General features: G+C 40.5%; 1 protein-coding gene across 9 annotated transcripts in view; it reads right to left on the bottom strand.

The window, feature by feature from the left end:
* aplp2 (amyloid beta (A4) precursor-like protein 2) overlaps positions 1–14,672 on the bottom strand; it is a 52,077-nt gene that overhangs the window by 19,519 nt on the left and 17,886 nt on the right. For all 9 annotated transcript variants that reach the window (XM_025898046.1, XM_013266771.3, XM_013266769.3 and 6 more), the window contains exons 2-3: positions 4,569–4,742; positions 2,617–2,746 (exon numbers count right to left, since the gene is read on the bottom strand). In XM_025898046.1, the coding sequence (XP_025753831.1) occupies positions 2,617–2,746; positions 4,569–4,742 (304 nt within the window). The remainder of the gene's footprint in view (positions 1–2,616; positions 2,747–4,568; positions 4,743–14,672) is intronic.

The raw sequence follows: 14,672 nt of genomic DNA, 5'->3' as shown, positions 1-14,672 counted from the left end.
GTTCTTTTTGATTTCTTGGCTAACCTTTCATTTACATTTGGGTTGTGCTTTTTTAAAGCAGAGGGAACCAGACATTTCCAAAACCAGGAAGTAGCTGGAGTTTGATGAGACATAATGGAAAGAACACTTCATTTAACTACAGGTTTTAGACCCTAGAAAATGTTTTGTGATGGCCTGAAGACTTATTTCTGACTCTGCAAAACATTTTTCAAGCCATAATGGAATACTAACAGATTGTGTACAAAAAAACCTTGGTGCACTTTTTCAGTGTATTCACAATAGCACGACTCAGCATCTGTTACGACAACTGAACTTGTCACTGTGTACCCTGCCCTTTGTTCCACCAACAGACTTAGTCAACAGGAAAAGCAAAGAATGTGCCATGTGCATAAATGTTATGCAATTATGTACATTTCCCACCCACCTAAACATGGCTTTAAATGCCTCCTGAAAAGTCTACAAAGTATCTTAAATAGGCTTTAATATGCCTCAAATAAATGGTGCCATATTGGAGACTGCTACCAGGGGCAGCAGAATTTAAGCCCCTTGTTCTGTAAAACCAAAATGCAAATGTAAAGTTGTCTAAATCAGTGTTTGCAAATATAAAGAGTGCACCTATATTTTGTTTCCAACAACATGCAGTCTGCAGTCAGTTTAATCACTGTGTAAGAGACACGCCAACAAACACCAGAGTCACACATGGGCAATAACTGTTTTTACCATTCTAGACATAATAATAAAAAAAGTCTCTAAAATAATCCTGACCCGTCTGACAAAGACATCATGCTGCAGGGATTAAAGCGCCATGGAACAAAAATCGCATTCATTTGCAGAGCTATTGTTTGAGGACAGGAAACATGGAGAGATTGTGGCTCTGAGCCTTTGCATGGAGAGAGGTGGACTACAGCACAACCCATCTCTCTCCTTTTACACTGAGCTCCTTCCTTAGCACTTGCATTATTCATATAAACCTATTAATTTGACATGGGTGCAGGTCTAGCCCTTTTAATCAAATCCTTCCAGCTAAAGCCCACCTCCCTTTGGAGTATTTCATTTCTTTTTTGAATCTAGTATAATTAAAGTACACTGACAAACAAAAGGCAGAACCTCTGATGTCCATTTGTCTGCAACATTATGCAGACATTGCAAACAATGAATAATTTAAAAGCACTTGTTATTGCATTTGATACGATAGAGAGGCCTGACAAGTAATGGACTGCAGAGAGGAGCCACGGTGAAGTGGCAGAAGCATGGCATGTCATGAAGCATATGATCAGAGCCCTCCAACTAATCCCCCTAACATGCTCCATTACATAATTAAGCAGTAACCCTCTGAACAGCCTTCTTCTCACCAACACCTTATGTTTATCTCTCCTTCTCCATCTGTCCTCTGCTTTCTCAGTTGAGGCTCCTCATTTGGAGCTCAGCAGAGCAGCAGAGAGGGCTCTGTAAATTGATAGGGCATGAGTGTCACACCTTTAACAATGATGACAAAAAAGGTGCAAGCATAGAGTGAATCCTTAATTATTCTAGAAGAGGTAATGAAATTGGTAATGAAAAGTTTAGGGTGCAACAGTCAGCTGTAGTGAAAGTACAGTCCTATTAAGTATTGTAGCCTCTGGATGTCAGATGAGAGGAAGCCATAGTGAAATTTTGGAAAATGATTCCGCCTCTAAATCTCTCATCTGTATTCGTGTCTCAGCCACCAAGTAGCCGCTCTGGATGTGTGTTTGCTGTCCCATGGAGCACCCCAAAACCACCTCTCTGCGTTTGCCAAAAATGCTCTTGAATGGTAGCCTATTTCACAGTCCAGTGCAAGTGCTAATGGCTTTTTCATCCCGGAAAGTGGCACAACTCAATCAGCAAGAGGCTTTTGGACAGAGGAAGGATGCCGGAAAGTGTTAGCAGCATGAAGGAAGATGTTTTTTCTTCCTGACATGGCTGGACAAATACAGGGAAGAGGCCTCGTTTCAAGACTCCATTTCTGTCTTATTGCAATCCTCAGCGGTAGCAGGAGTGTACTGTGTTTTTGTAAGTCAGGGGTCACAGAGGCATGTGGCCTGCATAGTCTGGGGCTATATCTGACATTTAATAAACCACAATATAGCCATGTTGCCATTGCTGATTACAGTGATTCTGCAGGAGACAGAGGAGAGAGAGCGTTGTCTATGACAGTGCAGGCGAATGGCGAAATGGGGAGCAATAAAGCAGGCCTCCTCACAGACCCTTCTCTTGCTGACCCTGTGTGTCTGTGTGAGTTTATGGCCACTGTCTGAGGAGGGGGGGGTAAGATTGTGGTTTATTGCTCAACAAGCCTCCCCAGCAATAAAAGGCTCATGGCCCTAAGCCATCCATTCTGAAACACATTAGCTCCCATCCAGCCTGGATCTGCTCAATCTGCAGCTCAAGGCCAGAATTAGTCAACTGAATCAGACTCCAATATTGCTCTGTGTCACCTCTGCCTGTGGCTAAGATGTATCATACTCTAATCTTTCTCCACCCTGATGGATAATACAGACAAAGGGAGAAAATGAAGAACATCTAGATTTGAAGGGTCATTTACCACCTAAGTGATTTCTCCCGACCCTTGAACCACTCATAAGTGCACAAGCTTACCTAAGCATTTGTAAGGCACTACAACATGGGCGTGCCCTTTGCACACTTTCTTCTCTTTCTTGCACCAGTTCTCAATGCGAATGGGCTGGTTGGCTTCCACCACATTTGTAATCTGGAGCTCTGGATACATCTGCAGGAAGAAGAAGACCCCAATTAATATTAAGCACTGAGAGAACATACATTTGTGTATGTGTGTGTCCGTGTGTAGATGTGTGTGAAAGAGAGAGAGAAGGTGAGATAAGTGCAGCTTCAGTAGGATCCTTTAATCCACACTTTATACTCTCTAGATGCCATCTGTTCATCCGTGAAAGAGCATATGATTTACACTTTCCCCAAATGCCAACAAAATGTCATTGGTAAATGCAACTGAAGCTTTTGAGATAGGCTGCTTCAAAATGTACAGCCCTGCTTTTTTTTTTCCCTTGGATGGCTGCATAATAAACCATGACACCATTTCCAGCAGCCTCCTGGGTTAGCAGGTATAGTAGGAGTACTGAGTAAATAAGAGTGAGGATATCCATGTTGTGGTAAAACTTAATTTTAGAGGCAGCTTGAGAAAATGACAGTCACAAGATCTGGTAATTTAAAAGCCACCCACCATAGTGTAAATAACACCTTAAAGCCTCTCTAGTGAAAAATCACACAGAAATGAAAATTGACTTTTTCCCCCACCACGGTAGCTAATTTCCCTCAATACACATCAATTTAGTCTTCAATGCCACCCACCTAACCTAAAATGTCCTCAACAAATGAATTATACTTAATAATCTAAAGTTGTGCAAAAGTTTGTTATTTTATTGTGAACCTACTGTGAAGCAAACACAGCTTTTTTGAACAGACACCATTTTCATTTGCCACGAGCAGGTTATCTTAGTTTAGCAAGAAGCCTGAAAAAACAAAATAGCCTGGCTCTGTCCAAAAATCTGCCTGAAAGCAGCTCTAAAGTTCACTTATTAAACAGGATATCTTGTTTTTTTCAATTCACTGCTTTTTATTTTTGTACAGAGATGAGATCGGTTTGATCCTCTCATCTAACTCCCCACGAGACAGAAAACAGGCGTGTATCCAAAAATGTCAAAGTATTCTTCTCAGTTAACTCTCAGTAAATGACATTTAGTATATTTCCTGACAGCAGCACCAATAAGCTGCTAAATGGAGCAAGAAAAATGAATAACAGCACACAGTAGACTGCAGGTTTAGCCATCACACATGTGCCACCGAAAGCTCTTAAAATCAACCAGACATGATGAAATTATTATTTTATTATTTAGGTGTAAAAATATAAAGAAAATGTGACAAAATGTATGTTCAAAAATACATGAATTTAAGAAAATGTCCTTGTTTCTATGGCACAAAGGGGGGGATAAATGGCAACATAATGTCATGATCAGTTATCACAAAAGTCATCATCACAGTTGTTTTGGTCAGTGTTGAGACCAGGATTGTTTAACACAACTACTCAAAGACTTTACTTAAAGGGCAAAGCTTAATTTGTTAAACTTCTCTGAACTTTAATTATAATTCAAAATAAACAACTAAATAACTACTAGAAATAAATAAACCAAATATGCCACGGTCTGGCAGTTTAATTGAGAGGTAAATGGAAAGGAAAGCAAAACAATTACTGCAAAACAGAACGCAGCAAAATAATTGCTTTATCTCGATTATCTAGCTTTAATAATCATTCAAAGCCGAAAGTAGTTCTGAAATTAAATTTGATTAATTGCACAGTCATATAAAAACAACTATCAAAAAAAATAATAATAAAATAAAAATCCTTGCAATTGTTACTTCAAACACATTTCTTTCACTTTCACTCAGTTGCATCCATAGTCATCTAATTTAATGAACTGACAACTCATGAAGCTACTGAGCTTTCTAAGTATTAAATGAGTTTCATCGAGTCTGTGAGACTGACAGGATAAAGACGTGTCTGTGTCACAATGTCTTACCTCCTGGCAGTACTGCAGTACACCTTCTTTGGTTTCTACACAGCTTTTAGTCCCAGATGGGTCGGGTTCCCAGCGGCCGGTTTGAATGTTGATGTGCATGTTGAGCTTTCCACAGAACATCGCCACCTGTGGCTCGGCCACGGCAAACCCTGTTCCTGCATTTGCTGCGAGTGCCTGCAGAAGGACAAGGGCAGAGGGAGACATAAGGGTTAAAACACTCAGTCATCATAAAGCCCATAAAAGCTGGGGAATAAGCTGGCTGACAGACTTGAGAAGCTGTCTGTCCCACTCCCATCTCTCATAAACACCATTCTGCATTGTGGAGTCTGATCGGATAAACCAGATTCAGATTATGTGCTGTAATACAGAACTTATAAGACATGAAGTATTGCATGTCTTGGCTGCTGCCAAGTCTCTGCTGCAGTGCTGAGAGAGCAGAGGGATTCAGACAGGAGACAAATTAATTGCACCTGGGGAATATTTGGCAGGGTGGATGGTTAAACAAGTGGAGGTTTGATTGGATTTGTGCACAACATTTTTAGCTCTGATGTGCACTGAGTAACTAAGAGGCTTCACACAGAGAGCAGGAGATCAGACGGGAAAAAAAACTGCAGTCCGTCACGCCTCACAAACCAGGACATTCCTAGTTGAAGGCGGAGCTTTGATTGTCTAGACCTCCTGGGACCAAAGTCTTTCTACAAAGTAGAGATCATTTATTCTTCAGAGTAAACAATCCACACACTCTGCATCATCAGGTCAGCTGTGCAGACATATTAGAATAAGATAAGCAGGTTTTTCAAGATATTCTGGAAATATATCCGTAATATTTCTTTCTTCTAACGCCATTTTCCATCTTTGTTTACTTTCCCACCCTTTGATCTTAACTGTTTGCTTCTGCTATCTTTGTATACTCTTCTCTGTTATGATTTCCTAAACAATATAATGTAGTTCTTTAAGCAAGCAGGAAGCACAAACACCCAGATGCATGTCCTTCATTTGACAACTTAACAGCGCTTATGATATCAAATGGACACATTCAAAGCTACTGTGCAGTCATCTGTTACACAATTGGCTTTCATGTGGTTCAGTGTGTTTGGCATCAGTCGTGTCATCGGCTCCTCATTGAAACAATAAGTCACATCCTGCTAATGTTCACGTGATGCTAGTGGTGCTACTGCACAGGCATCTCATATTAATCAGTGAGGCGATGTAGGTCTGCATGCCAAACTGTCCCAAAGCAGACACTAGGGAGTCTCCAGACAGGGAGTGGAACAGAACTGATGCCCTCTTGATTGTCATAATATCATCAGACTGAGTAAACACGCTTCAGCCCCAGAGAGAGATCAAGGCAATGAGCGGCGACACATTTCTGACCATTTGCTGGGTTCCCAATACAGAGAAGATGTGGGCAGAGGTGTCGCCGCTGTAGCACTGAGCCAAGGACAAAACAGCTGAAGAGCAACGCTTGAGTAACAGCGTGTTAGACAAAGCTCTCCATTTAATGCGCAGGCTCCCAGGCTGACAATGGGTGCAGAACAGAGTAGAGTGAGGACAAAACAAGTGCTGTGTAATCAGCAGTTGGCTGTGCTGTATGATGAGCTGCAGAGTTAACCAGAGCTGAGTCTGCTTGCACACAGACATGCACACATCAACTGAATAAAGCTCCCGCCCAACACATACCTATATATGTGTACAAATGCACATTTAGCAACAAGCACATCCTCAAAACATGTCCATCCACACAGACAACCTGATTATGTCTTTACCCTGCTCCAATACTCCCTCTCTGAACTAAAATAGGCAATCAAACAAGGAATAAAATGGCAGCAAATCTCAAATGGTTAAAAGCTGAATACTAAGATTTAGGTTGTTATTACAGTTATTGAACTGTAGGTAGAGGCTTACAAAAACAAATACAGTACTGTATACATTTTTCTTTTCTTTGAATTTACTTCCACTTTGTGTACTTATACACACATATGATAATGTTTTACCTGCTGGCCTAACAAATTCTTCTATTTGAAAAATTTTGTACACTTTGGCTGGTGAACTATGTATATTTTTTACGCTGTTAAATCAGACACTAACTGTTAATTGTTGAAAAGACAGCAACTAGCGAGGACTGAACTGAACAAAAAATGAAAGCCTGTTTGCTCTCCACCTGCTTTCGCAGATATTCTCAGAGTGCCTCAGGAGCAGAGAGGTGTAGAGGGGATAGTGACAGCCTGACTACAACTACAAGGTTGCCGTTGAGAAACAAGTGTTGGGTGTGTCTCGACACCCCTTTGACTCCCGCTTTATCTTTAATTCTTCAAGGACAACAATAGCACTGTAGGAAGAGTGGAGGCAGTTAATACCACTGTGGTAAATCTGCAGTCACATGCCTGTTTAGGAGCCAAACTCACACAAAGAGCAGTGCAATGGAGGGCGTCTGAGAGCGCGAGAAGTGACACACAGAAAACTAGCTCCTTTGTGGTTCCTGTCTTATCTGTGTCACCTTTAGAAAACACACGGCGAAACGCACATGGCTACAGGAGACGTAGATTCCTTTGTTCTTGATTCAACATGCCACACATTTTGGTCTAACTTTGAAACAGACAATTTTTGCTTGGTTGCGAGTCAGCCTTGGACAGTCGCTCTTCTGAATGTTATTTCCAGAGCAGTCAAGCACACAACTGGAGTGTCATTGTTCCAGTTCTTTATGTCATTCAAGAACGATGTGCTCTGTCAACCCACGAGGGCCAGCGAAATGGAATCGGAGTAAGAAAAATGAGTCATAAGTAAATACAAACTACACACCAGTTTCGATGTTAAAAGGTCATACGCAATAATATTTAATTACGTTCTTCAGTGTTGATGTGATTCAACATGAAATAGAAGTTCAGGCCACTATTTCATTTTTTAAAGTTTTTTTTTTTTTTTTTTTTTTTTAAGTACAGCAGCTCTTTAATTTTCAATTATTTTTGCTGATATTTATGATCAGGGTGCTCATGTAAAAAATCCTCATGTAATGTTATTGCTAATTCAGCTCGGTAGACCTGAAGGCTTTATGAAAACAGAAAAAACAGACTAGATTGCCTGAAGACATGAAATAACATATTAATAAGTGGGATTAAAAAGCTGAGCCTTCAGCATATTTTGAAGAGCAAACGGGAGCGTTGGATTGCATTGAAAATCATGCTGTCTTTTGAGATTTTGTTGGCATACAGAAATATGCTTCGACAGAAAATGTTTTCTTTGTCGTGTGTTACCACCATTGTGTGTATCTCTATGCTTCTAAAATACAAAAATAACAACCTGAATGTAATTTTAACTGCTGAGGCACACACCTCACGGACAAATAAGCCACCGCGCCTAAAAAGTCATCGAGCCCTCTCATCTCTCATTACTGACTCACCGTGAGATGTTATATCGTGTAAGTGTGAACACCTGCTCCTGTGCGTAAGCTCAGCGAGAGGGAAGACAAAAGACGGAGAGAGGGAGTGGAAGCTGGAAAAAGGGAGAGGCGGTGAGACAGAAGAAAGCTCAGGCAAATTGGGTAAACAGCAGCAGGAAACATGCGCCGATTGGCTTATATCCCAGTTTGAAATATTATTCTCAAGTCAACGCAGACTGTAATGCAATAAAGAAGGTGGCGTGAACACAGGAGAGACAGGCGCTTGTCAAAAGCTGTGTGGGTTGAGGATCATTCAGCTCGTTTTCACTCTTTACTCCAAACACACACCAGTGTGTGTGCCACCGCTTTCCCAGTCCGCCTCCTACACGCAAACATGTTTTATTGGTCTGCTCTGAGAGCCGAGCCAAGTTCCACATAAAACAAGCTAAGACACGGCAGGGCATGTTGTGCTGTAACGCATGAAACTTTGAATGAACACACAAACAATGCTCCTTTTTATTCCGGTAACAGATAAATATACCACAGATATTAGAGCCTGGCCCTCTAAGAACCAAGCCACACAAACAAAGAGTTTGTCGTTTGAAGGGTAAAACATGACCGAGTTAAAGCATCTATATCTAGTCTACATTAAACCACTGTTTAATATACATGGTGTAAACATTTGACTTTTTTATTGCTGTATTGTTATATAAATATTAAGAAAGAACACAGAATTAATTTTCCTTTTGCTCCAAATATTTAGCGGATTTTGAGTGACAAACAAAGCAAAAAAATATTACATTTACAGGGTAAATGCTGAACCTAAGTGCAGTGAAATCTCTGTAAAAGATGAATCAACATAAATATGCAAGGGACAAGATTTACGACTGGAAACTTTTCATTTGTAGTATTCACCAGTTATGTTTGAGCATGCTCTCTACGGGGACTGTGGAGAACAAAATAAGGATGATCAGGTGTTTTCTCATAATGATGCATGATGTAGCATTTAAAAATGTATCTGGATTCATAAGCACTTACTTGTGGCATATGGAAAAAGACAAAGACATCCACTGTCTTCACTGAAAGCCCTGAAACACTGTCCTCCAGAGGATAAGTCATTAGAAGATAATTGATGGTGATTTTCTTTGCTCTGTGTCATTTCCCTTCTCTTTTTACCAACATTTCCTGTTTCGCCCCACTATTTCTATCATGTAATGACAAGAAATGCTGAAAATAATCGACATGACATGAAATGAAATAACAACAAGTCACAGAAACGGTCTAAACGGATTAACGCTTTACATTTACTGAGATGGATTATTTAGTTCAGGCCATTATCAAGTCTGTGGAAGACATTTTCACCCTGTTTGATATGAAAGGGAGAAAATGATTTTCCATGCAAGCTCTGAAAAGGACTAAATAAAGCCCGATATCGGTAACAATGCAGATTGTGTGCAGAAATAAGAGAATAAGGAACGTGTACCTAAGACAGCTGGCACAACCCCCCCCCCTCCCAAAAAAGATAAGAAAAAAAGAGAAAGAAACATTCCTTAATGAGGCTTCAGTAAGCCCCTGCAGGACCAGTGCGGGTCAATTATTACATGACCTACCACACAGCATCTGGGCAAAATCCAAAAGAAGCTAATCCAGTCTGTGTGTATGTGTGTGTGTCTGTATACACAGGTGGTTGTGTGGTCTCAGGTTGACCCGTCAAGCCAGTATGCATGAAAAGCGTGTGAGCTCGGGACACACACTGAGAGAACAGTGGGAAAGGGGAGATGAATACATAAGAGTCATAATCTTCAAAACAGCAGGGTTTGCACCTCAGAGGTGATCCACCAAAGCAGACACAGAGGTGCAAACTCTGAATGTGCCAAAACAAACTGTACACAAAATTCCTCCGTGACCAGACAGTCGAATAAACGGTGGAGCCTGGCTTCTCTCATAAACAGTTTCTGGTAATCTGCCCATGTTGTGCATAAAAACAGCTACACTGCAATCAGCTCCAGTGTCAACTGTTCTATAAACTTTTCAGGCCTCACTGAGCGGTGGCAACCGGTCTAATTTTGGCAGAGGTATGGTGAAGCCATTCTCACAGTCTGGCCCCCTTTTAAAAGCAGCTCCAGTACGAGGCACCAGTCAGGATTTCTCATGTTCACAGAATGCTTAGCGTCCATGTGACTCTGCAGAGAAATGCCTGGCATCGTTAATCCACCTAATCCTTCCCTCTGGTGACTTAATACTTAAACAAGATATGCAGTAGTGAGAAAGCTGCACACACATGTACAGGAGTAAAACCTACATGGACAATATACAGGAAAATAGTAAATGTAATATTGATTTGAGATGTCTTATTGCTTGCAGTAAAATGTGTGACTGAGGAGCCATTGTTTCATTGTGCTAATGTGTGTGGGGGAGCAATTAAAGCACGTTTCTGTATTAGTTTCTATAAGAGCCGTTAGTATAGCTTGTTTATTGTTTCTTTACTTTGTTGCTTCTGTAACTGCATTTCCTTTAAGGGCAAACATAATTCATTTCCCTTTAAACAATATGCAGTGGTTTGAGTCACTGATCAATAAATACTTTGCTCGGTGCCCAGATTTAGACATGAAAACACCCCCATGAACACGACTAATGAAAAGAAAACATTTTCAGACACTTTCACTCGTACAGACGGATTTGTGGATAATGTTAACTCGAAGAAAAGAGGAAGGAGACAGACTTTGGCATTTTTATCTCATTTAAGTATCGACGGAGCAACTTATGCTGCACAGATCGAAATTTCAGCTGTGACATAAAAGCAGATATTTTTCCAAACAAAGCGCTTCATTCGATTCACTTTGGGTGCCGCTGTGGACCGAGACAAGAATCAATGTAACGGACACAGACGTGTTCATGCCGACAGTGATTTGAAGTATGGAGGAGCATTCAGCCTCTGCTTACGTTTTGCCTATTTAGATTATGAGCTTAATGTGTGCAAAGAAAAGGGGGGCTAAGCTGTTTACCTGAGCCCACTGTGTTGGAGTAAGGTGACTATCACAATAATAAAGAAATAATGACATGTGTTATAGGAATTACAGTTGGCAGCTTAGAGGAAACTGAATACATGAGGAGTAAGTCTGAGATTAGGAAAACATTATTAGAATGGATATGAAGTGGGTGACAGTTCAGGGATTAAAAACAAATGACAAAACTTTGATTTATTATCTGGAATTTACTGATTATTTATACCTAAAAGCTGGCAACTGTTTCCCCTCAGTCTTATGTTCATGTTTTGCCTAAAGTTTAATTCAATAAGAAACACAGGAAATCGTTTTTTATGAGAAGTGTAAACCACGGAATCAAAATCAATATATGAGCTAAGTTCTTTCATTAAGAATGTAACATTTATATTTCCTACACGCACACGGATATAAATGTAGCTGTGATTCCTGCCAGTTGTGAAGCCCATGGGAAGGCTGGGCGTGAGCCACTGGCACCATCACTACACAAACAACTCACCAGCAACAGATAACAGATGAGGGGGGGGGGGGGGGGGGGGGGGGGGAGACATTCAGCAGCACTGCGACAGTGACATTTTCCTACTGACCAAACACCTCTGCTACCTCCTACCTTCAAAAGGGTAGACAGTAAAAGCTGAATAATAAAAGGAAAAAGGTGTCATGTTTGTAAAATCGGAATCCAAAGGGCAACCCCTCACTGCAATGCAAATGAGCTCCTCTGTCTGAGCAAAATGGCCTTTTGTCTTCACCATCTAAAGTGTCCTGAGACTATCCCAGATGGAAATGCCCTATGAGTCACTGCCCCAAACCAACAGTGCAAAAAAATGCACTTACAGTTCAGGGAACAGTTGATTCCAGTTAATGACGTTCTCCCCTCTAAAATCAAAACCTAAACATGTGAAAGTTGCACTTCCACCTAAATTCTGAGTTTCTGCTTCCTCCTCCTTACACAGAAACATTACTCACTGTGGTCTTCCTCTATGAGTGTCCTTTTGTCCAACTACAAAGTCTGTATGTGTTTGATTGAGTGAAAAAAAAGAACACTTTTTGTGAAAAATATTTCAATTTGTTCTTCTTCAACAATGAAAAAGTCAAAAATACTTTGAAAACAAAAAAACTAAAGTACAACTGCTTTCAAGGAAAGTTTTTTGCTCTTGAGCTTGTCTTTCGGTGTTTGTTAGAGTTTAAGGTGACAGGGAGATGCTTCACAGAGGACCGAACATAATGCTTCTAATCACTAGCGGTCACCTCTGTATGGTTCATTAACCTCCCATCATTCACAGCCAGACTGAACCGGACATGAGAGAAAAGTCTCTTCCTTCTCCTTCAAACTGTCACATGGGAGCGGAAAAATACTATCACCACACCCTTGAATTATCCATGACACACCAACCCCAGCCCCAGCCTCAGATAAGACAGTCAGCTTATTAGTAATTCTCTATGCTCCACCTGTGCTTGATTGAACATGCCATTGATAATGAGACTGTGTGGAACTGCTTCAAAGTGTGAAAGAGTAAAAATACAGTCATGTAACCATACGCATTTCCTGTCTCGAGCCAGGAAAATGATTCAAATTTGACAATGAGTTGATCAATTAAGGAGAGTTCAAAGGATGATTGATCTGAGTGAGATGCAATAAGGACATTTTTACCTTTCTGACTCATGATGTATCATCAATCCAATTTCCTAACAGTTTGTCCAACTATGACTGAGCCTTTCCACCCGGATATGTCCAACCCAAGGATAAGACAGAGACAGACTCATATCTACAGTCAGTTTAAAATCACTAGTTAACCCAGTGTTTTCTTTTTAAAACTGTGAGGCAGGAGTAAAACTAGGTTGAAGAAATGTGGTTTATGTGCGTTGAGATAAAAAGAAGAGGGGGAAAAAAGACCTTGATGATGCTTTTGTGCTTGCTGACCTTTATCTTGCTGAAATTCGAATTGGATCCTTTTTAAAAAAAAAACAAAACAAAAAAAACTTGGTTATTCCCACAAAAAGTCACCGAATTACCATAACATTCATGTCTTTGGACTGTGGGAGGAAAGTGGAACACAGGAAAAAACCCACACCGGGAAAGGGACAACATGCAAACTCTACACAAAAACCCCAGGTGATCAGCAGGTTCAAACTCAGAACCTTCTGGTCACCTGATAGTTGTTAGATTCTCATTTTGAGCATTCTGACTGGCTGCTAGTTTTGCATCTGGGATGTGTATGTTTTCATGTTCTCGGTGTGCATGTGTGGATCTTCTGAGAACTCTGGTTTAGTCCCACAGACCAAAGGCATCCATGCTAGGTTTACTGGAGGTTCTAAACTGGCTTTTAGCTCTGCAATGGACTAGGGACCAAAGTGTACCCTTCTCTTTGACCAGCATGAGCGATTTTGTCCAGAGTGCGATATTCTCCAAAATATGAAATATTTGTAAAAATAGTGGGTTACTACACATTTGTTACATTAATAAACAGAAAATTAATATGGGTGTGAAAACCAGCTAATTTTTCTGAGTCCTTCTGCAAAACTGCTCTACTATAAAAATGTTATTTTTAGTCTATTGGTAGGTGGCTACCAGGCATCATGATCATAATATATCCCATCATAATATTCAAGCTTTCTGGATATAAATTTTTTTATTGGGAAATTAAAATAATATGTTGCTACAAATGTGTCATTTTAATGGCTCATTGGTGAGTGTTTGCTTGGAAACATGGTGTCAAGAGATTTATTCTAAATGACACTTCTTCAGCTTAGAGTCAGAGAGTGGAGACACACACGCTGCAGTTTTTACTTGCAAGGGCGGTCACAGAACGCTCACACCAGAGTGGGGGCCCTGTGATGTGCGCGCTCTGTTCTTGCACTTGTCTTTATTTATACACAAGAAAAATGAATACATTTGTTCAGTGATGTGAGCATGTGCGTATGTGATTGTGAGTGTGTGTGTGTGTGTGTGTGTGTGTGTGTGTGTGTGTGTGTGTGTGTGTGTGTGTGTGTGTGTGTGTGTGTGTGTGTGTGTACGCGCGCGAGGTCAGAACTGCTTGTTCGACTTCTTACTATCGCTGTGGGAAGATTCAGATAGACATATCAGAACACGTTTTATAAAGAACAATCAGTTCTAAGCAATGAAGAGGACAATCAGTTCTAAACAAGGAAAAGGTCATCATGCGGTATTCTATCATCAATAAACTTATCACTAAAAGCTTATACTGACTACTCAGTACAATTTTCCATTGACACATGGTGACATCATCATATTTTATACTGATAAGAACTTTGAGGGGTCTAAGATGTACCTGTGCTACAAGTTTGGTTGCTCAACTTCCAAGATTTCGTGGACTACAGTAAAACACTTTTAAGTTATTTTTTTAACTGCAAAGTAAAGTGTTCACTGAACTTAATCTTCTACATGTTCTATGTTAAAATAAAGTTAACAGTTCCTGAAACAAGCCAGAATTGAGCTGAAACTCGGATCTCTTGCTCTGTAAGGCTGATATGCTTGGTGAAGGGAGATAAACATCAATGAGACGCTTTTGTAATTAAACTTCAGCTAAAGCACGTGCACTTCGCTGGTTACAGGCTAACAGTTGCGGTGATTGAGCTGCGCAGGTCTGCCTGTGTGTCAGGGGGAGATAACATGGCCTCTCTCCAGCTTACAGCAAACGGACGTGAATAACGACTTGTTCAAATGGCTCGTCACTATGGAAACCATCTACAAAAGCATCCCAGCTA

This window comes from Oreochromis niloticus, linkage group LG14 (genome assembly GCF_001858045.2).
Source record: "Oreochromis niloticus isolate F11D_XX linkage group LG14, O_niloticus_UMD_NMBU, whole genome shotgun sequence".
NCBI lineage: Eukaryota > Metazoa > Chordata > Actinopteri > Cichliformes > Cichlidae > Oreochromis > Oreochromis niloticus.
This window is presented reverse-complemented; position numbering and strand designations above follow the sequence as displayed.